At 46.4% G+C, this 23,994-nt stretch overlaps 1 protein-coding gene across 1 annotated transcript in view; it reads right to left on the bottom strand.

The window, feature by feature from the left end:
• The window catches only part of NARF (nuclear prelamin A recognition factor), a 38,459-nt gene extending 17,198 nt beyond the window's left edge, over window positions 1–21,261 (bottom strand). Inside the window, exons 1-5 of the mRNA XM_089658181.1 lie at window positions 21,138–21,261; window positions 8,165–8,248; window positions 2,742–2,885; window positions 2,435–2,567; window positions 1,428–1,562 (exon numbers count right to left, since the gene is read on the bottom strand). Coding sequence (XP_089514307.1) covers window positions 1,428–1,562; window positions 2,435–2,567; window positions 2,742–2,885; window positions 8,165–8,248; window positions 21,138–21,164 — 523 coding nt within the window. The 5' untranslated portion in view covers window positions 21,165–21,261. The remainder of the gene's footprint in view (window positions 1–1,427; window positions 1,563–2,434; window positions 2,568–2,741; window positions 2,886–8,164; window positions 8,249–21,137) is intronic.
• Window positions 21,262–23,994: the final 2,733 nt, after the last annotated feature.

Raw genomic sequence — 23,994 nt, 5'->3', positions numbered from 1 at the left:
TACCATGCAAATACAACCTGACTAGGAACACCCACTGGACATTCACTCATCAAGGCATTTTGATATTTGCCCAACTCTTCCTACTACTTACAGCAGTGGGGGGGGGGGGGGGGGAAAGGGGCTGTGATCTATTTCAGGAAGCACCCTCTACATCACCCAGCCAGCCCCTCCCACCAGCTATGATCTGCCTTCATTGCATAGAGAAGTACAGGGACCCAGTGATGACATCAGCAGTTAAAAAATAAGCTATGTAATGGAAAGGTCTCATTTACAAAGCATTTAGCATTTTGATTTGGGGGGGGGGGGGGATTGAACAGGAAGTAAACACTGATTTTTTTTTTTTACTGCAGTTCCCATTGAGGGCAGTCATCCTCTCTGCATTTGACCTAGGGATCATGGCCACTGTCATTAAGGGGAAACCCAAACACTTTGAGTTGTCACCCAACAATAGGTAAGGGGAAACCTTTCAATGGGAACACCTACATTTAAAAAAAAAAAAAAAAAAAAAAGAAGGGTGGGGGGATTTCCTCTTACTTAGGCTGCTTTCACATTGATCCACTGCAAAATCGCATATATGTTTTTGCTGCACTGAGTGTTTTTTTTTTTTTTTTAAAAGGACACGTGACTTAAAAAACTGCACCAAAAACGCTTCTCGGGGGCATTTTTCATGCGCTTTTCACAGATTTCAATGAGAAGAGGCGAGTTTGGGGCGTTTTTTTTTTTTTTTTTTTTTTTAACTGAACAAACATGCTCCAAAGATGCTGCAAGCAGAAGTATTCACCCCGCAGTGTGAAAACATACATAGATGAACACAGGGAAGCATTTTTCTTGAGTTTCTCCAGGTGCTTTTTTTTTTTTTAAATGCAAAAATGCTTCACAAACTCCTCAGTGTGAAAGTAGCCTAACCTGTTGTGTCTGAAGGCCACCCCCCCCCCCCCACCCTAAAAAAAAAAAAAAAACGAAAAAAAACGAAAAAAAAAAAAAAAAAACGCACTATGCAATACTTTATGCAAACAAATGGAAAAAAAAATTGCTTAGATAGACTTTAAATCTCCATCATTCCCTGCACACCAGCTGAAATAACAAAATTGGGCTTGCAATGTCTCTACATTGCAAGCCTGATTTGTTATTTCATCTGGTGTGCCTGCATTGGAGGTGGAATTGTAAAAGGAGCAGAGCGAGGGTGACCAATATAAAATCCTTCCGACTGGAAGAGAGGAATGTATGACAAAGTTCCACAGGAGGACGGCACATCAGAAAATTGACGGAGTCAGCAAAAGTTTCAGGAAGGCGAGTCCAAGCCTGTGGAGTAAAGGGATCTGAAAGTGGAAAGACCCTTTATAAGAAACTGGATGTGGTCACAGCCAAGCAGTTCCTCAAAGCCGTCACGCCAAAGTCTCGACTGTCAGATCGAGCGTCTTCCTTACCGGGACAAGCTGACGCAAACATGGGGAAGGCGTGTTCGTCCTGCGTCTGCCGCCGGAACCGCTGGATGAAGTCTTTCTGCGTCTCCAGGATGCTGAAATCTGCCGAGATCGTCGTGTCAAAAACATGATGGACGCCTGAAGGGAGAAAGAACAGACCGGCATATAGTACACAGACAATCAGTTCGTTCAGCGGAAGAGTCCCCCTTAAAAAAAAAAAAGAAAAAAAAAGGAAAACCTGTCACCAACTTAAAAGACGAACTCCAGGAAAAGAGAAAAAAAAAAATTTAAATTTTTCTGCAAGAGGTGTAGCGCTGGTAGTACAGCTGTTGCTAGACTTTCGGTGCTCCAACACATCCCCTCCTCCTCTCCTCTTGACCAATCACAGAATGATTTGCAGACAGGGTGTGGGGGGCTGTAGCCCTCCTTAAAGCTATACTACTGGTCCTCCGTTGTACAAGACGTACAGACAGACAAAAGAGAGATCCAGGAGATGCCATACACCTCCCTATATGCTGGCAGATTTTAGATGCATCCCCTTCCCCGGAGTTCTTTATTAAGTTGCAGGTTAAAAAAAAAAAAAAAAAACACAACACCACACACAACAATATATATATAATTTTATTTTTATTTTTTTCATTTTCATTTTTAAATACAATAAATAAAAAGCACAGAAAAATAGTATTTTTTTTTAATTACCAGTACTTTTCAGTGTGCCTCTGATCTTCCTAGCAAATTTGACTAGATAATTCCCTAGCACAACTCCCCCCCTTCCATGTCCTAGCCCTCTCCTCGAGTGTCAAGTTTGTGGGCTGTGCTGGCCCAGCTCTTCTGCCCCTCGCATTACCTCCCCATATGACATATGTACGTAGCTGTTGGAGGAGGAGCGAAGGAACATGGAGTGGGCAAGCATGGCACTCCAGCTGTTGTGGAACTAAAATTGAAAAAAATAAATAAAAATTGCAAATGCAAAAATGTCTTGTGCAATCTGTACTGCGCCAACAGCTCACCTAAACTTTTCAGAAACCCACAGAGCTTTCTAGCCGCCTCACAGACGGACAGATGGAACTTCACGGCAAAGTAAGGCACGGACTGTGGACTCACGGAGGCCACCACCAACCTGTGGAGCGAAGCGTCACATCTCTGGAAAAAAAAAAGACAAAAAGGAAAGGAAAAAGAAAGAAAAAAAAAAAAAGGGGAAAGAAAAAAAAAAAAAGAAAGGAAGAAGAAAAAAGAAAGAATGGGGAGGACAATTATTGAGTTTCTGAGGATGGCATCATCGTCTGTCCTATCCCACCCACCAGCAACCCACCGTACCTTGTTGAGGCTCAAGACGTCGAAGAGCTCCTTCTGGTTTTGTGCGAAAATACGGGCGCCTTCCTCGGACGTCACGCAATTGCCGCAAGCCAGGCAGTCGCTCAGGAAGATGCGAGCGTCGGCAAGACGGTGGAATTCACTTTTCTAGAAGGAAATGAAAAGGAAAGACTTCAGGAGGTGGAAATGGTTGTCATCTCAGAGTAACTAAATGTAGCTAGAACTAGAAAGCATCAGTTCAAGGTCATGTCTGCGCGGCCCTATGTAGGCACCACAGGGGGGGCGCTGGTGACAGCATAAGAGGACAATTGGGAGACAAGGACAGAGCGTTGTCATCCCATGACTGGAAGTACCTGAACAAGGAACTTCATGGCAGGATCATCAGGGAATATTTAAATGAAAGTGGATATAAAAGAGTTAAAAAAAGGACTTTAAAAAAGTTAGAGTAACATATTAACCCCTCGCCCTCCAGAGGATTCCCCCCCCCCCCCTTCCTGACCACGCTATTTCTTGCATTATGGCGCTGCGTTACTTTAACTGACAATTGCACAGTAGTGCAACACTGCACCCAAATGAAATGTATGGGTTTTTTTTTCCCACGAATGGAGCTTTCTTTCTGTGGTATTTGATTGCCTCTGCGGTTTTTTTTTATTTTTTGCACTATAAAAAGAAATCTTAACAATTTTGAGAAAAAAAACAAAACAAAAAAAAACCCCACAATATTTTTGACTTTTTGTTATTGAAAAATGTCCATTGAAAAAAAAAAAAATGTAAAAAATGAAATTTAGTCATAACTTTCGTCCAAAATGTATTCTGCTTCGTGTCTTTGCTAAAATAAAAATCGAAATACGTGTAAATTAATTAATTGGTTTAAAAGGTATATTGTTTACAAATGGCGGTATACATACACTGGAATTGTTTTTTTTTAGGAATAGCAGCGATCAGCAACTTATAGCGAGACTGCAGCAGGTATTCTGACACTGGAGGGGGGGGGGGGGGGAAGAAACATGACGTAGTGTCACTGACATCCACAGTGAAACCAATACAGTGATCAGTGCTAAAAAGGGGGGGGGGGGGAACAAAAAAAAGCACTGACTAGTGGCACTGGGCAGGAAGGGGTTAATATGAGAGGCTATCAAAGGGTTAACTGTGTGCTGGAAGTGTTTTACTAGGTGGCGGTGTCTGTGTGCTTCATGATAAGCACCCTGCTCTGGATGGCTGTGCTGTGCAGTGTGTCCGAGCTGACAATGAGGAGAACTGTTAGTAAACAAAACAGCTCTACTCCCCATCAGAGATCCTCCGTAATCACCAGACACCTGTAGGGAATCACTGGCTGGAAACCCGGTGATTGACAGCCGCTACTGCAAATGGCGGCATGGGTAGGGCTCCCCCAGCCGGAAATATAGAAATCACTAATATAAATAAAACACACACTGTTTTTTTTTGTTTTTTTTTTAAAGCAGAATACATATACACATATATATATACACACACACACATACATACATACATACATACACACACACACATACATACATACACACACACACACACTTGCAAGAAAAAGTATGTGAACCCCTTGGGATTACGTGGAGTTTTGCATGAATTGGGCATAAAATGTGCTCTGAACGTCATCTAAGTCACAACAATAGAAGAACACAATCTGCTGAACATAATACTACACAAACATTATATGTTGCCATGGTTTAATTGCACATAACATGTAAACATTCACAGTGCAGGGAGGAAAAATTATGTGAACCTTTGGACTTAATAACTGGTTGACCCTCCTTTGGCAGCAATAACCTCAACCAAACGTTTCCTGTAGTTGCAGATCAGACCTGCACAATGATCTGGAGTCATTTTGGACCACTCCTCTTCACAAAACTGTTTCAGTGTAGCAATATTCTTGGGATGGCTGGTGTGAATCGCTCTCTTAAGGTCATGTCACAGCATTTCAATTGGGTTGAGGTCAGGACTCTGACTGGGCCACTCCAGAAGGCGTATTCTGTGCTGTTGCAGCCATTGTTTTGTTGAATTACTTGTATGCTTTGGGTCATTGTCCTGTTGCATCACCCATCCTCTGCGGAGCTTCAGTTGGCGGACAGATGGTCGCACGTTTTCCTGCAAAATGTCTTGATAAACTCTGGAATTCATTTTCCTATCAATGACAACAATCCATCCAGGCCCTGAGGCAGCAAAGCAACCCTAAACCATGATGCTCCCTCCGCCATGTTTCACAGTGGGGATGAGGTTTTGATGTTGGTGTGCTGTGCCTTTTTTTCTCCACACATAGTGTTGTGTGTTCTTCCCAAACAACTCAATCTTGGTTTCATCTGTCCACAGTATATTTTGCCAGTAGTGCTGTGGAACATCCAGGTGCTCTTTTGCAAACTTCAAACATGCTGCAATCTTCTTTTTGGACAGCAATGGCTTCCTTCGTGGTGTCCTCCCATGTACTCCATTCTTGTTGAATGTTTTCCTTATTGTAGATGTGTCAACAAAAATGTTAGCCTGTGCCAGAGATTTCTGTAGGTCTTTAGCTGACACTCTGGGATTCTTCTTTACCTCATGCAGCATTCTGCGCTGTGCTCTTGCAGTCATTTTTACAGGACGACCACGCCTAGGGAGAGTAGCAGCAGTGCTAAACTTTCTCTATTTGTAGAGAGTCTGTCTTACCGTGGACACATGAACATCAAGGTTTTGGAGATACTTTTGTAACCCTTTCCAGCTTCATGCAAGTCAACAATTCTTGATCGTAGGTCTTCTGAGAGCTCTTTTCTGCGAGGCATGGTTCACATCAGACAGTGCTTCTTGAAACCAGTAAACCCAAAACAGGTGTGTGTTTTTTAAGGGCAGGACAGCTGTCAGCAACACATCCAATATCATCACACTGATTGGAGTCAAGGTTGGCTCACTCCTGGCTCCAATTAGCTCTGGGAGAAGTAATTAAGCTAGGGCCTCACATACTTTTTCCTCCCTGCACTGTGCATGTTTACATGTTATGTGCAATTAAACCATGGCAACATCTAATGTTTGTGTAGTATTATGTTCAGCAGACTGTGTTCTTCTATTGTTGTGACTTAGATGACGTTCAGAGCACATTTTATGCCCAATTCATGCAAAACTCCACGTAATCCCAAGGGGTTCACATACTTTTTCTTGCAACTGTGTGTGTATACATACACACATATATATATTATATACATGTATGTATGTACACATATACACACACATACATATATTATATACATACTCACACACCTCAAGTTTCGAATTCAGATTCCTGAGCAAATTCCAGATATGGGGACAGCCCAGATAGGACTGGCAGGGGGGCAAAATGTCAAAGGATGCAGTGAGAGGTGTAATGTGGGATGCAGGAGGTGCAAAGTGTGGGGTGATGGAGGAATGCAGAGTACAAGTTATTCAGGGGTACAGAGTGAGGTGTAATGGAAGGGGGGGGGGTTGTAATGGGGATGCAGAATGAGGTACAGAGAGAGAAGTGGGAGATGAAGGGGTTGCAGAGTGTTGGTGTAATGGGGGATGCAGAACGTGTGTTCTTGAGATACAGGGGGTACAGAATGTAGAGTAGTGTGGCATGCAGGGGGTGCAGATTGTTGGGAATATTGGGGATACAGGATGGTAGAGCAGTGGGGATGCAAAAGGTGCAGAGTTTTGGGATAGTGGGGTGCAGAATGTTGGAATAGTGTGGGTTCCAGAACGTGGAGTAGTTCTGTGGGATGCAGGGGGGTTCATAGCACTGGAGTTTTGCAGATGCAGGAAGGAGGTGCAGATCATGAAGAAGTGGGGATACAGTGTTGGAGTAGTGGGGTGCAGATCATGAAGAAGTGGGGGTACAGTGTTGGCGTAGTGGGAATACTGGGGGGGTTGCAAAGGGTTTTAGTATTGAAAGTGCAGAGGGTTGGAGTAGTGGGGATACAGAGGGTGCAGAGGGTTGTAGTGGGGATACAGAGGGTTGAAGTAGTGGGGATACAGAGGGTTGAAGTAGTGGGGATACAGAGGGTTGAAGTAGTGGGGATACAGAGGGTTGAAGTAGTGGGGATACAGAGGGTGCAGAGGGTTGGAATAGTGGGGATACAGAGGGTTGAGGTAGTGGGGATACAGAGGGTTGAAGTAGTGGGGATACAGAGGGTTGAAGTAGTGGGGATACAGAGGGTGCAGAGGGTTGGAGTAGTGGGGATACAGAGGGTTGAGGTAGTGGGGATACAGAGGGTTGGAGTAGTGGGGATACAGAGGGTGCAGAGGGTTGTAGTGGGGATACAGAGGGTTGAAGTAGTGGGGATACAGAGGGTTGAAGTAGTGGGGATACAGAGGGTGCAGAGGGTTGGAGTAGTGGGGATACAGAGGGTTGAGGTAGTGGGGATACAGAGGGTTGGAGTAGTGGGGATACAGAGGGTTGGAGTAGTGGGGATACAGAGGGTTGGAGTAGTGGGGATACAGAGGGTTGGAGTAGTGGGGATACAGAGGGTTGGAGTAGTGGGGGATACAGAGGGTTGGAGTAGTGGGGGATACAGAGGGTTGGAGTAGTGGGGGATACAGAGGGTTGGAGTAGTGGGGGATACAGAGGGTTGGAGTAGTGGGGGATACAGAGGGTTGGAGTAGTGGGGGATACAGAGGGTTGGAGTAGTGGGGATACAGAGGGTTGGAGTAGTGGGGATACAGAGGGTTGAAGTGGTGGCAGGGGCGGACTGACAACTCATGGGGCCCCCGGGCAATAGGGGATCATGGGGCCCCTGTGTCCTTGCCCAAACAAAAAAGCCTATGAAAAAGGTACCAGGAGCATCTCATGGGGCCCCCTACTGACCCCGGGCCCTCGGGCAGTGCCCGAGTTTCCAAATGGTCAGTCCGCCCGAGTGGTGGGGATACAGAGGGTGCAGAGGGTTGGAGTAGTGGGGATACAGAGGGTGCAGAGGGTTGGAGTAGTGGGGATACAGAGGGTTGAAGTACGTGCCTACAGGGGGTGCAGAGGGTTCAAGTAGCGGGGATACAGAGGGTTGAAGTACGTGCATACAGGGGGTGCAGAGGGTTCAAGTAGTGGGGATACAGGGGGTGCAGAGGGTTGGAGTAGTGGTGGAATGCAAAGGCAAAAGAGCGAGGTGTAATGGGGATGCAAAGGGTGCAGAATGCGTCATAGTGGGGGTCATGGGAAAACTCTAGGGGGGGGGGCATACTGCGAGGCTGGCTGTACAGGGCCCTACGAGTTCTAATGGTGGCCCATGGTGGCCCTGGATGGCATGCAGTGAACTTCTGGACATGCAGAGAGCAGAAAGTCTTTTCTCAGCCACATTACAGGCGGAGAGCAGCAGGTTGCCGGCACAGATAAGGTGCAGAGTGGGTGTGTGACCCACCGCCGGGCTCCCATCTGCCAGGACACATTGAAGGTCTCCGATAAGACCAGTCCTCACCTCGTCTCCGTCTCCCAGCCCCGATGCGGTTTCCTGAAGTTCTGAGTTCTCCCCCTCTTCTTTCTTCTTTTTCTTGCTGCATTCCTGAAAAGGAGAATTAGGAAACATGTAAATGGGGGACATCTAGTTTCCTCTGTACACAATGGTTCATAGCAATTGCCATTGTTCTCCGTGCTTGTTATTACCATTTTTCTCCAGCTCCCCCCGCTGATCCCCTCCAGCCTCTTTCAGCCACTTCCCGTCCACCCACCCACCCACACTTTCAATCCACTGCAGATTGCTTTTCAGAGGAGTGGCAATGATACCAGCACTTCTAAATGAGAGGATTTTGAATCATTTGAAGAGATTTCCGCTCATATGCTGTTGTATGAGGGACAGGAAGTGAAGGGAAATCTCTCCAATGGGGACACAGCAAAAAATATAACCCGGACAAAAGTTTAAACCCTTCCCTATTCTGCTGAAAACCAAGTTTTGGCCATAGATATATTAAATCCATCTCCGGTGTGATATCTGTACTCCTGGTGGGGAATCTCTCCAATGGGATGCAGACAGCAATGAATTCTAACCCTTCAGGACTTTTTATTGAGGGCTGTGCCATCATTGGAGAAATTCCCCCTCACTTCCTGTGCTGGTGACACCAGTCATGATGTACGTGCCTAGGGTGGCATCATGTCTATATGCAGACCTCCTGGTAGCGTGTCTCCAAGAGATATCTGAGACATATATTTACAGGCAGTTGTATTCTCAGTGCATTATTTATAGAGAATAGGTGACAACACGCAGAGGATCAGACTACTCTGGAGGGACAGTCATGACTCATAGGTGTGAGGATTGTAACCTGAGCTCCGGGTACAGCAATCTGTAGAATGGAAAATCCTCTGCTGCAGAGCATTGCACCTCTACTTACATATTGAAGGACATGTATAGGACGTGAAGAACGACAACATTTCTGCACCTTTAGAAATGAAGAAGACCTTCCAAAGCTGCTTTCCTGTAGTCAGCTCCTTCTCAAATTAAAAAAGTACCTCCCATTATTTTCATAGTCACTATCAGGGAACGTCGGCAAATTCTATATTTAAATTTAGTGATAAAAATTACAGAAATGTAATAAAGAAAAAAATTTAAAGATTCCTGTTTAACTACAAGAAAAAAAAAAAAGTGAGATTTAAAAATCGATACAAAAAAAAAAACAAAAAACAAAAAAAAACCCACACAACTCACTCATATAAACCATCCCTCTAATACTAAAATCCCCTGCAACCCTAACACCTACCCTCTCAGAAAGACCAACACAGACCCTTCCCTAGAACATCAAAACTGACCCTCCCTGTAACCCCAATACCATCCCCCTTCCCTGTAACCCCAACACTAACCCATATAACAATGAACCCCCCCTCCTTAACCCCATCCCTTCCCGTAACCCCAACAATTACCCTTCCCTGTAACTCCAACACTATTCCTTTCCAGTAACCCCAATACCGACCCACCCTGTAACCCCAACATCAACCCCCTGTAACCCCAATACCAATCCTTCCCTGTAACCCCAACATCAACCCCCCCAATACCAACCCTCCCTGTTACCCCAACATTAACCCATATAACAATGACCCCCCCTTAACCCCAACACTATCTCTTCCCGTAACCCCAACAATTACCCTTCCTGTAACCCCAATACCGCCCCTCCTTGTAACCCCAACACCGACCCCCCATAACCCCAATGCCAACCCCCCCAATACCAACCCTTCCTTGTAACCCCAAAAATGATGACCCCCTGTAACAATGCCCCCCCCCCCATAACCCCAACACCATTTCCTCCCTGTAACCCAAATACTGACCCTTCCTGTTACCACAGTTATGACCCCCTGTAACAACAAAGACCCCCCCGTAACCCCAACACCATTTCTTCCCTGTAACCCCAATATTACCCCTTCCTGTAACCCCAACAATGATGGCCCCTGTAACAACAAAATTGACCCTTCCCTGTAACACCAACACCGATGACCCCCGTAACAATGACCCTTCCCTGTAACCCAAACACTGTCCCTTCCCTGTAACCTCAATACAAACCCTCCCTGTAACCCCAACAATGACTTATCTCTGTAACCCCAACACTGATGACCCATATAACAAAAAAAACAATGACTCTCCTAGAATCCTAACACCGACCCTTCCCTGTAAGTCCAACACAGATCACCCCTGTAACTATGACCCTTCCCTGTATCACGAATGCTGACCCCTCCCTGTAACCCCAATACAAGCCCTCCCTGTAACCTCAACACTGATGACCCATGTAACAACAATAATGACCCTTCCCTGCAAGTCCAACACAGATGATCCCTGTAACAATGACCCTTCCCTGTAACCCTGACACTATCCCTTCCCTGTAACCCCAATACAAACCCTCCATGTAACCCCAACAACAACTCATCTCTGTAATCCCAACGCTGATGACCCAAGTAACATGAATAATGACCCTCACTGTAACCCCAACACGGACCCTTCCTTCCAAGTCCAACACCGACCCTGCCTTGCAAGTCCAACACCGACCCTGCCTTGCAAGTCCAACACCGACCCTGCCTTGCAACTCCAACACCGACCTTTCCCTGCAAGTCCAACACCGATGATCCCAGTAACAATGACCCTTCTGTGTAACCCCAGCACCGACCCTTCTGTGTAACCCCAGCACTGATGACCCATATAACAAAAACCAATGACCCTCCTGAAATCTCAACACCAACCCTTCCCTGTAAGTCCAACACAGATTACCCCTGTAACTATGACCCTTCCCTGTAACCCCAACTCTCACACACTCCCTTGTGAAAGCTTTTCATTTTGTTGGCATACTCATCTATCGCCCACTGGGATCTCCAAAGACCTTCCTGTGCTAAAAGACAGCCGACAACAGAATCCATTGTGTCTTACTGTATGGAAAAAACCTCCAAAGCATTCCTTTATCAGCTTGTGGGAATATGACACATAAATACGACTTTATAAGACGTGTACACAACCTGTAGGAAAAGTCGTTCAGGATTTTTAAGGTTTTAATACTTGGATGTAACATTTGATGGCAAGTAAATATAGAATTGACCAGGAAGTTAAAAAAAAAAAAATAAAAAAAAAATAAAAGGTAGGTAGGAAAAAAAATAATGGGCAGTATTTCATAATATTTGCTCTTTCCTCCCCTCCTCTTGTTGTTGTCCCCGAGACCTTGACATTAATAGTTGTAGTGAGAGGCATTTCTCCTCCAGCAGTTGGGAGGAGCTGACCATGAGAAATCCCTCCAGTGAAATAACAGACTTCTATCCGTCCATTTACTGCACAGAGAACAGGAAACAGCCAGTGTGGAATGGAGACCACGACAAAGAGAACCTGTCATGGGCTGATGGTTGTTGTCCCTGAATGGCCCATAGGCAGGGCTGAGACAAGGGGTGGGCAGGAGGGACAGCTGCCCTGGGCGCAGTGGTTTACTGCAGGGATGGGGGCGCCTTTCGTCTGTTACAAGGCTGGCAGGAGTAGTGACAGCGGCAGGGATTTTGACAAGTCGAGTGACTGCTGGACGTAGGATCCTGTAAGCTTGCACATGGTGAATGAAGGGGGGGGGAGTGCAGTTTGCCATCTTCGCCCTGGGTGCTGGATGACCTTGTCCAGGCACCACCCCTTGGAATTGGCCAACAACCAACAGCTTCTCTTATATATTGGCCATTCCACCCTAAAGTAATAATTCCGTTAAAAGGGGACTTCTTGTCTCAGGGGCAATAGTCACCAGGGAGGTAGAATCCGCCCAGAGGGGACACAGACGGCCACAAGACCGGGTTGAGGAATAAGAGGAGCGAGCCAAATCAGATATTCATATTAGATAGAGGTTTCTAATGATCATTTAGAATTTAATGTGTTCATATCAATGTTCATTTTTGATCACAGCGATGAAAAAAAAAAAAACAAAACAAATAAAAAACACACAACACATGTGAAATGGCTGAACTTCCAGCCTACTGCGTGTACCAATGTCCATGGTGTGGCAGCATCATGCGTTTTGGTGCAGCACCATTCTGGAAAAGGGTCCAGGACTCTGTTAATGGGTTTCTCATGCATATTGCAGATTGAACGGGCTGCCCCACATGCAGCACATGAAGGGGGGGGCGGGGGGGGGGTGGAGTCGCACTGAAAATGCTTGCACGTGTTTGAACCAAGTTTAGGAATTAAAGGAATCCATGTGCGTCTGCATAAGGACACACACACAGAGAGAGGGCTCGACAAATCCCAGGCACCTGGGCCCTGCCAGCCCACACTTTCCCACCCTGCATCCTTGGCTCTTCTCCCCACCCCATAGAGTGAAGCCCAGCACAGTGTCCCAGGGACCCCCGGGGTTGCCCCCCCATCCTTCCCCGAGTCCAGGCAGAGCTCCCTGAGGCACACCTCTCCCAGGCAAAGAAATTCCCCGAAGCCACCACACAGTCCTATGTAAGCTGGCCCCCCCAGTGGACACAACCAATACCACCCCCCAAGAGCCCATTGCCCTCTGAATCAACCACCCCATCCATACCACTGATGCGGCAATGGACAAGTGTTCAGAGGGCAGCACGCCAGAGCCCACCTTCAACGTGACAGCAGTGGCCACCAACACACACTGCTTCCCCTGGAGGAGCACTATATGCAGACCAGAGTCTTTGGGACCACCAAGTCCCCCCACCAGTGTGACAGCGGACACCCCCCCATCTCCAGCACGGTGCCAACCCCCTCCCCCATCGACCACAACAACCAGGAGGACACAGGCTCAGCTACCCCTCCTACCACCAGATCATCTCCACTGACACCATTTGCAGGGGCCGCTGCTGGACAGGTGAGAGCTGGGAGGACTGGTGCTTCCTAAGATGTGTGTGACAGTGCCCCCCCCCCCCCCCCCACACACACACACCTCCTGTCCCAACTTTTTTAGCTGGCTCCTGGATTCAAAGCAAATGTGTCAAGCCCTGTAAAATTATTTTATATATATATTTTATTACATTCACATCAGTCCCTAACCCTCAAGGGGCGTACAATCTAAGGTCCCTAACCCTCAAGGGGTGTACAATCTAAGGTCCCTAACCCTCAAGGGGTGTACAATCTAAGGTCCCTAACCCTCAAGGGGTGTACAATCTAAGGTCCCTAACCCTCAAGGGGCGTACAATCTAAGGTCCCTAACCCTCAAGGGGCGTACAATCTAAGGTCCCTAACCCTCAAGGGGCGTACAATCTAAGGTCCCTAACCCTCAAGGGGCGTACAATCTAAGGTCCCTAACCCTCAAGGGGCGTACAATCTAAGGTCCCTAACCCCCAAGGGGTGTACAATCTAAGGTCCCTAACTCACATTCATACATACACATACTAGGGCCAATTTAGACAGGAGCCAACTAACCTACCAGCATGTCTTTGGAGTGTGGGAGGAAACCGGTGTACCCGGAGGAAACCCACACAGGCACAGGGAGAACATGCAAACTCCAGGCAGGTGGTGCCGTGGTTGAGATTTGAACCAATGACCTGAGTACTGCCAGGTGGAAATGACCTCCTCTTCTCTTTATTTTCATCTGCTGATCCTGCCAGTAACAACATTCCTGTTCTAGGGTGACAATGCTTACTTGTAGTGCAGGAGCATCAGCGTTGTCATCCCAAGACAGGAAGGGAATTAGGACTACAGAACACCTCCCCCTCATCTCAGTAACGTAAAGGGGATGGGGGGGGGGGTGTTTTGTAATTCACAGATTGCTGGGAACAAGGTAGCTGATAACAGTTAGCACAGATTTCTGGCAGAATCAACATTTGTGTTTTTTTTTCAACGTATCAACTAGATATAACAAACACTCATGGCATACTTACCAGACCAAAGGGAGGCAAGTAAGGCCTCATTCACATGGGTGTACTACAGTTTGCCCACCCGGGGGATGCACAGGAGGTCCATGCATCCCCATGCAGGCATTTCCATTGGTGGTAATTTAGGCAGCCACTGCTCCTCCTAATTTGCGTGCACCATCCCCGAATGCACAGTTGTCAAATTGCGAATAGAACCTGCGTCCATGCAGCTTCTGCATCCCAATTGACATGAATAGGACCACATGCACAAGGATGTACAGAGCACCTGGGCATCCCAATGTGGGCGCACACACAGCCCTCGCACAGCAGATGTACGCTGCATTATGCCCCATGTGAACGAGGCCTTGGGGTGTACATACACTTCTGTCTATGTCCTCAGGGCTACATACATACGTACAAAGGAACATGCGACTGCACACGTGGAGGGGTTTGGTTGTCTGTATACAATAAACGTCTCGTTTATTGCATGCCTTCTTTTGGTTTCAAACCCATTCACCCAGCCAGCAAACTTGTGAGCCGATAACAGTCCAGAGGCATAGAGTAGAGGACGTCATCAGGTAGCCTTGTTCCATGTGTACTACAAAACACCTCCCCCTTTTTATGGAGAAAATAATGGGTTATGTAGTCCTAAGAGGGTTTTGAGGTATTAACACCCTCAGTCGTTATCAGGTAGCCTTGTTCCCTGTGGACTACAAAACACCTCCCCGTTATGGAGACAAGAATGGGTTATGTAGTCCTAACACTCTCAGTTGTAGGGTGACAACGTTGCTAGGTATGGTTGTCACAATTAGGCTCCATGCACACTGGCCGTTTTACTAGCGTCAGCTGCGTAAAGAGTTTTTCAGAAGTTTTGCATTAGCGTTTAGCCACATTTTTAAAAAAAAACAAAAACAAAAAAAAACAAAAAAAAAAAAACACACCACAATGCTGGTGTGCTGCATTAGAGCATTTTTACAGCTAAAAAAAACTCTGGAAACCCACTATGGACCAGGGGCGGACTGACAACTCATGGGGCCCCCGGGCAATAGGGGATCATGGGGCCCCTGTGTCCTTGCCCAAAAGCAAAAAAGCCTATGAAAAAGGTACCAGGGGCGTCTCATGGGGCCCCCTACTGACCCCGGGCCCTCGGGTAGTGCCCAAGTTTCCACATGCCCCTGCTATGGACATATAGGATAACATGCTGGGGAGTTTATGGGCTGTAGAAACCCCCCCACCCCCCCCCAAAAAGAAACAAAAACGCCCAAAACAGCTACTGTAAAAACGTCCAGTGTGCATGAGGACTAAGGCATTTTTTGCAGAAACGCACTACAGTTCATTTAGCATGGTTTCCTATGGACACATTCACATCTGCGCATTTTCTTTTTTGTTCCCCCTGCGGCAGGTTGTGTTTTTGGTGCAATAGACTTCAACGGAATCGCACCAAAAACGCAAATGTTGTGCTTTAGATGCTTTTATGATACGTTTTGTGTGGGGGGCAGAGGCGTCCCTAGGCTTGGTGTCACCCGGTGCCATAACACGTGGTGTCACCCCTCCATAGAAGAAGGAGCGGTGGCGGTGTAGCGGTAATATGAATATCCTATGAAGATATGTATCCCCTGAAGCAATTGCGCATGTGCCGGTTTCAGGCCCAAGAAGCCGATCTCCGAATTTAGCCCAGAACCAGCGGTCGGCTTCTTAGGCCTGAAACTGGCACATGCGCAATTGCTTCAGAGGATACATGTCTTCATGGGATATTCATATTACCGCTACACCAGGGTAAGGTCAGCTGTCACTGTGCTGGCATCCTGCTCCTGCACCCCCTGTGATGGTGTCACCCGGTGCGGCCCGCACCCCCCTAGGGACACCACTGGTGGGGGGGGGGGGGGTTGCCAATGAAGTATTGAGTGTGACTGTGATGAGAATTTTTTGCAAAGACTTTGCTATGGTTCCTGTACTACTTTGATGTGACTGAGTGCCAGAGAGTGTAAAGTCGTATCAGAGTGGCACTCAATACTTTGCTATTGGCAAAAAAAAAAAAAGCAAAAAAAAAAGCAAAAAAAAAAAAAAAACAGTTAAAAAATGCAAAACGCACAGCAAAACACACCAAATGCATCAATCGCAACTTGCATAGGTGTGAACCAGGCTTTATAGAGGAAGGGAGTTCATGGAAGGATCACCAGGTTAGATTAAAAGGGGAGAAAAAAAAAATGAAAACGAATGCAGCCACCACATCTCCAGACCAGTAAGATGCAGTACTATCAATTTTTGTTCCTGCGTTTAGATTTGCTTTAAGCCGGCCATAGACCAGCATGGGGCGGAACTTGAGATCGATCTATCGCTAGACCGTGTGGATGGACGAATCCCTCCCCAGCCGGCACCAGCAAGTGTCAGAATACCCGAGCAGCAGCTGCATCTGATTGGATGAAAGTACTATTTGGCTGGCAATCTTCCATTCCTTTGATGTCAAGCGGGAGGTGGCCAACAGGGCAACCCATTGGATCAAAATCCATCCCGTCTATAGCCAGCTTTAGTTTCCATTAATAATTTAGGGAAAAAAAACAAACAAACAAAAAAAACAAAACACAAAAACAAACAAAAAACAAAACAAACGTTTCCTTAAATAATTTAGGGGGAAAAAAATATGTAAAAATGACCAGCAACTGTTCTAGCATGGCAGAGTATTTAAAAAACAAAAAAAAAACAAAAAAAAAACAAAACACACACCACAACATACATACAAACACTACAGCTGACCATACACTATACAAGCTGATTGTACAATCTTTATGACCTCTGGTTTTTAATGCCTTTTGTAGAAACACACTACAGTCCATTTAGCATTGTTTCCTATGGAGCACGTTCACATCTATGCTTTTTGAGCTGCTGCGTTTTTGGAAAGGATCAGCGACTTTTTTGAAAAACGCAAAAAGCAGCGTTTTGTTACAGACAAAAGTTCAACGGAGAAACTGCTAAAAACACATATAGTGTGTTGTTGTCATGTTTTCTTCCTGCCCAGCCCAAAAAAAACAAAAAAAAATTCCACTAAACAAATAAACAAAAAAAAAACAAAAACAAAAACAAAAACAAAAAAAAACACCACACCAAAACTAAATCTAAACAAAACAAAACAAAACAAAAAAAAAAAAGGGCCTGCAAAATGCTGGAAAAATGCAAAAGCACATTATGAACCAAGCCTTAGATCTACCATCAACTTCCTAGAGCAATGGCCTGCCTGATTGGATAGCAACTGAATAAATTGTTTAGATTAGTCAAAGTTTTGGAAGATCTCAAGAAGATTGTACAATCTGATTTTATAGTGTATGGCCAGCCAAAAACCGGCTAATAATAAACCAAAACACACACAAAATGGCTGAACTTCCAACCTACTGCAGCGTTCTATACAAGGAAACCAGCAGCAAAGATCACAAACACACACTGTAAACTTTATCTGCAGACCATAAAAATCCAGATGACCCTAAAGCTTCACCACAAATCACGTTCCAATCTGATTGTACAAACTCATTTTGCTGGAACAACCACTATGTAATGCATGGCCCTGCCTGATTGGATACAAATTGATCGCTTAGATTAGGTAGGTCCTTATAGAACGTTTTTTTTTGTTAAACTACCAACAATTGTATGATCTGATTGTAACATGTATGACAACTCTAAGTAACCGCATGAGCGATAGTTCAACATGTCCTGTTCCTGCAACCCATTAACTTACTGGAAGGAAATTATTCAAAAGGGTCAAGCACGGAAAATGTTTCCCGTATGATGCCGGATTGTAGGATTTTCATCTAAGATCAGGACAGTTATCATCCAAAAATACAATACAAATACGTGACATCACTTCCCAATTGTTATTCTGTGGGATGAGAATTTTTGTAACCTATTTGTTTTCGATATGAGGCTAGCATGCAACCCCCCCCCCCAAAAAAAAAAACAACAAAAACAAACACACAATCATTTGTCCAATATAGTTACATTGGAACATACTTACTGTAGTATATTGTGTGATTATGTAATATATATATATATACACACACACACACACACACACACACATATATACACATACACACACTACACTTACATAGTCTGGCTGAAAAAACAACTGTCCATCCAGTGCAACAAGAACAACAACAACCAGTAAAACAAGAAAAAAAACAAAAAAAACAAAAAAAAAAACACACAAACACAACAAACAACCCCCCCCCCCAAAAAAAAAAAAAAAAACACACAGACAATCATTCATCCCATGCAGTTACATTGGAACATACTTACATAGTCTGGCTGAAAAAACAACAACTGTCCATCCAGTACAACAAAACACAAAAAAACCCCCAAAAAACTAAAACAAACAAAAACACACAGATAATCATTCCTGGGATATAATTACATTGGAACATACTTACATAGTCTGGCTGAAAAAACAACAAGTGTCCATCCAGTACAACAAGAAAACAAAACAAAAAACAAAAAAACAAAAAAACCCCCCCCACAAAACAAACAAAAAAAAAAAAACCCCAAAAAACAAACAAAACACACAGACAATCATTCATCAGATATACAGTTGTGTCCAAAATTATTCAACCCCCAATGCTGTAAAGGGGTTTAGGGACTATAGTGTACATTTGGAATTGTATTCAGAATCAAATCCTACAAGGACGTTGTAACTACCCAAATGCAACTAAAATGACATCAATTGTTTATGTAATACAGTAGTAAATGGTTCTTATGTGGTTTCTTCATTGCCACAATTATTCAACCCCTTAAAGACTACCACTCTGAAGAACAGAGGTTCATACAGGTGCTTTCCATCAGGTATTGAAAACACCTGTGGATGTCACCGAGCAGCAATCAAGCATAATAAGCACCAATTAGGCAGCTTTAAAATGACTGTGATACTCAGCTCCTTCTAGACATTTACTGGTGTGGTTACAAACATGGTGAAGGCAAGAGAATGGTCCAGGAAGACAAGAGAAGAGGTGATTTCTCTTCACAGGAAGGGCAATGGCTATAAGAAGATTGCAAAGATGTTAAACATACCAAGAGACACCTTAGGAAGCATCATTCGCAAATTCAAGGCAAAGGGCACTGTTGAAACGCTACCTGGTCGTGGCAGAAAGAAGATGCTGACTTCGACTGCTGTGCGCTACCTGAAGCGTAGAGTGGAGAGAAGTCCCCGTGTGACTGCTGAGGAACTGAGAAAAGATTTGTCAGATGTGGGTACAGAAGTTTCAGCCCAGACAATAAGACGCACACTGCGTAATGAAGGCCTCCGTGCCAGAACTCCCAGGCGTACCCCCTTGCTGTCTCCAAAGAATAAGAAGAGTCGACTGCAGTATGCCAAAAGCCATGTGGACAAACCACAAAAGTTGTGGGATAGTGTTCTGTGGACTGATGAAACAAAATTAGAACTGTTTGGGCCCATGGATCAACGCTATGTTTGGAGGAGGAAGAACAAGGCCTATGATGAAAAGAACACCTTGCCTACTGTGAAGCATGGTGGAGGGTCAATCATGCTTTGGGGCTGTTTTGCTTCTGCAGGTACAGGGAAGCTTCAGCGTGTGCAAGGTACCATGAATTCTCTTCAGTACCAGGAGATATTGGATGGAAACGTGATGCAGTCCGTCACACACCTGAGGCTTGGGAGACGTTGGACCTTTCAACAGGACAATGATCCCAAGCATACCTCCAAGTCCACTAGAGCATGGTTGCAGAGGAAAGGCTGGAACATTTTGGAGTGGCCATCGCAGTCACCAGACTTAAATCCGATTGAGAACCTCTGGTGGGACTTAAAGAAAGCAGTTGCAGTGCGCAAGCCTAAGAATGTGACTGAACTGGAGGCCTTTGCCCATGAAGAATGGGCGAAGATACCCGTAGATCGCTGCAAGACACTTGTGTCAAGCTATGCTTCACGTTTAAAAGCTGTTATAACTGTAAAAGGATGCTGTACTAAGTACTAAGATTGAATGTCACTTGGGGGTTGAATAAAACTGATAATGCTGTGAGCACAGAAAAGACATTTGTGGTTATTTCATTATAACTGTTATGTTATATTTGTCTGACCTACAAGTGCCTCTTTAATGTAAATGTAAGCAAGATGACTGAATGATCAAAAGCAATGTCAAACTGGCCAAAACACTCAATTTCAGTGGGGGTTGAATAATTTTGGACACAACTGTAGGTATATTGGAACATATTTACATAGTTAGTCTGGTTGAAAAAAAAAAACAACAACTGTCCATCCAGTACAACAAGAGAACAAAACGAAAAACAAAACAACTCCCAATAAACAAATAAAAACACACAATCATTCGTCCCATATAGTTACATTGGAACATATTTACATAGTTAGTATGGCTGAAAAAACAACAACTGTCCATCTAGTACAACAACAAAACAAAAAAACAAAAACAAAAAAAAACAACCCCTTACAATCCTACACCCACAGTTGATCCAAAGGAAGGCAAAAAAAAACCAAAGCATGATCTAATTTGCTCCTGCAGGGAAAGATTCCTTCCTGATCCCCGGAGAGGCAATCGGATATTCCCTGGATCAACTTTACCTATAAATGTTATATCCAGATATTCTCATCGTGTGCACGGTGTTTTAGAATGGCCATACACGTCACAATCTGGTTGTACAATCCCTGTAAAACCTCATTTTAATCTACTAAAACTGCCCTATATGGAGGAGGACGAACCTATCTAATCCAATCCACTTCCATGACACCACACAGCCCCTTATTGTACATGGTGGATAGTAGATCTGCAGATTGTACAATCAGGTTGTATAATGTATGGCCATCCATCTGTAACAATCCCCAGGCACACATGACAGTTGTGAGCCCCCCTCAGGGCCATGTACAGAGAGTCCTGTGCATCAGACAGGAAGCCCACAACCTTCTATTTATAAACAAAGAAACATTTAGGAGATAAAAGGAAACAATGTAACATAAAAAGGAAACATTTGTAACAACACAGATCTCATCATCACCCAATGCAGGAAGATGGGGATCAGTCCATGGGGGGGGGGGGGGGGATCAGTCCATTGGGGGCTCAGAGGAGCAGATCAGCCCCCCCTTCCTAGGTAGAGATGGGGTCCCCCTGATCCCCCTTTTTCTAGGGGGGAATTCTCACCGTTTTGGTGCAGTTCTCACACTTCATGTCTGTCAGCCTGCAGATCCTGAGCTCAGCCTGCCCCTCTGCTGTCACCCTGCCCTTTGTTACACCATCTCCTGCCCCCTCCACTCATGACTCCTGATTGACAGCCCTCCAGCCAATCAGCATCAGCCTACAGGCAGCCTGCTTTCCACCCCCTCCCCAGAACTTCCTCCCTTCTGAAGCTGATGGCAGAGGGAAGAGGGAGGTGTCTGCAGGGCTGGAAATGAGGGCAGACATGTTTATGAAGACCAGTCCTGTGTGTGAATGGGGGAGGGAGGCCCAATGATGTCTGCAGAGGAGGGGGGCCTCTAGTGGTGGAAAAACATTACTACTGGTATGGCATACAGGGTCATGTGACAGGCTGCCTGCAATGTGTGAGTTGGGGGGGGGGGCTCTGAGCAATTTTAAACCAGTAAATATTCAGTAGAACAATGTATACAATCTGAAGAGGGGATGTAAGTTGTACCTTGTATCTGGAATAACTGGATGTGTATCTACAGGGGGGATTCCTATTCGTAGCTGTGCCCCCCTTAGGGAGATTCACCATCTATGCTGAGAAGTCCCCCCCCTCCTCCTGGTGAATGTTATCACAGAATGAAAGGAAAGCCCAAATTGTGGGTTATCACCAGAACAGCAATAGAAGGGAAATCTACCAATGGGGACACTAGATCTGGGGACAACCTAGGATTCCTTCACTTTCCTGTTGTGGCTATAAGATGGGAAGTGAAGAGAAATCTCCCCAATGTGACTGTGAGAGGAAAACAGCAACTGCCAGGGTTAGAGCCCTTCCCTGCTTCATCCAAAACCAAGAAAGATTTGCCTGGAGCTCTACCTTCAGTTATCCGATAATTGTTATCGCTGAAACTCCAGAATACACCGACCAATCAGATGCAAATACCCTTTTGTTGTTGAAAACCCATTGACAGTGAGAGGCAAAATACTCGGCTGCAGTACTAATGGTAAATACCCATCAATGTCTAGGAGAGGGAAACACTTCTACTACCTGATCAAGCGCTCTACTCTCCTTCCCTCCCCCCCTCCACCGCCTCTCTACGCCCCTCCAATCCACGCCACTGCCCACCCTCCCCTTTCCTCCACACTCCACTCTACCTCCCCCCACTCCCCTACCCTACACTCTACTCCCCCCTTCTGCCACTCCCCTCCATTCCACACACTACTCCCCCTTCCCTCCACCTCCACTCTGATCTACTCCCCTCTACTTTTCTCCACTCTACTGTACTCCTCCTACTCCCCTCCCCTCTACTCCTTCCACTCCCCTCCCCTCCACTTCCCCCCCCCCCCACTCTTCTCCCCCTTCCCCTACTCCCCTTTCCTCCACACTCCACTCTACTCCGCCCACTCCGATCTACTCCACTCCACTCCCCTCCCACTCCATCTCCCCCCACTCTACTCCCCCTTCTGCCACTCCCCTCCACTCACTACTCCCCCCTTCCCTCCACCCCCACTCTACTCCACTCTGATCTACTCCCCTGCACTCTACTCTCTCAACTCTACTCCCCTCTACTCTACTCCTCTCACTCCCCTCCCACTCTTCTCCCGTCTACTTCACTTTCCTCTACTCTACTGTACTCCTCCCACTCCCCTCCCACTCTTCTCCCCCTTCCCCTACTCCCCTCTACTTTACTCTACTCCTCCCACTCCCCTCTACTCCTCCCACTCCCCTCTACTCCTCCCACTCCCCCCCCCCACTCTTCTCCCCCTTCCCCTACTCCCCACTCCACTCTACTCCCCCCCCACTCCGATCTACCCCACTCCACTCTACCCCCCCCACTCCGATCTACCCCCCTCCACTCTACTCCCCCCCACTCCGATCTACCCCCCTCCACTCTACTCCCTCTCCACTCTACTCCCCTGCACCCACTCCCCTACACTCTACCCCCCCACTCTACTCCCCCTTCTGCCACTCCCCTCCACTCCACACACTACTCCCCATTCCCTCCACCCCACTCCCCTCCACTCTGATCTACTCCCCTGCACTCCACTCTACTCTCTCCCCCCCCACTCTTCTCCCCCATCTCCACTCTACTCCCCCCCACTCTGATCTACTCCCCTCCACTCCACTCTACTCCCTCTCCACTCTACCTCTACCTCCCCCCACTCCCCTCTCCTACACTCTACCCCCCCACTCTACTCCCCCTTCTGCCACTCCCCTCCACCCCCACTCCCCTGCACTCCACTCTACTCCCCTCCACTCTACTGTACTCCTCCCACTCCCCTCCACTCTTCTCCCCCCCCCCCACTCTTCTCCCCCTTCCCCTATTTCCCTCCACTCCCCCTGCTCATCTCTACTCCCCTCCCCCCCACTCCACTCTACTCCCCCTCACTCTTCTCCCCCTTCCCCTACTCCCCTCCACTCCACTCTACACCCCCCTGCCCCCCACTCCACTCTACTCTACTCCTGTCCCCTCCACTCCAGTCTACTTTCCCCCTACCTCCCCACACTGCAGCATTTGACTGCCACCCCCCACATCTTCGCATTCAATGCAGGGCTCTGAGTTCTACATTGGACTTTATGACGTCAGCATGCAGAGCCTGTCTTCTCCTGGGGCCTGCAGCTGCCAAGCATAGTTGCCCACTGAGATGAACTAGAGGTTGCAGGTATGCACGGGTGGGGCTGTGTAACGCACCCACATCTGCATGGATGTACGCCCTGAATATCTGAGCATGCTTATGCACAGTGGTGTATTTAGGTTTTGTGCTGCCGTAGGCAGAGAGAGCCTGACAATGACCGACACCAGCCATACCCACCCTTCACTCGAGGAGAGAGCCTGACAGTGACCAACAATACCCCTGCCCAGGGGCGGACTGACCA

The sequence above is a fragment of the Staurois parvus genome, unplaced genomic scaffold (assembly GCF_062004578.1).
Source record: "Staurois parvus isolate SC_StPar_1 unplaced genomic scaffold, SC_StPar_1.0 ptg001055l, whole genome shotgun sequence".
In the NCBI taxonomy this organism is placed as follows: Eukaryota; Metazoa; Chordata; class Amphibia; order Anura; family Ranidae; genus Staurois; species Staurois parvus.
This window is presented reverse-complemented; position numbering and strand designations above follow the sequence as displayed.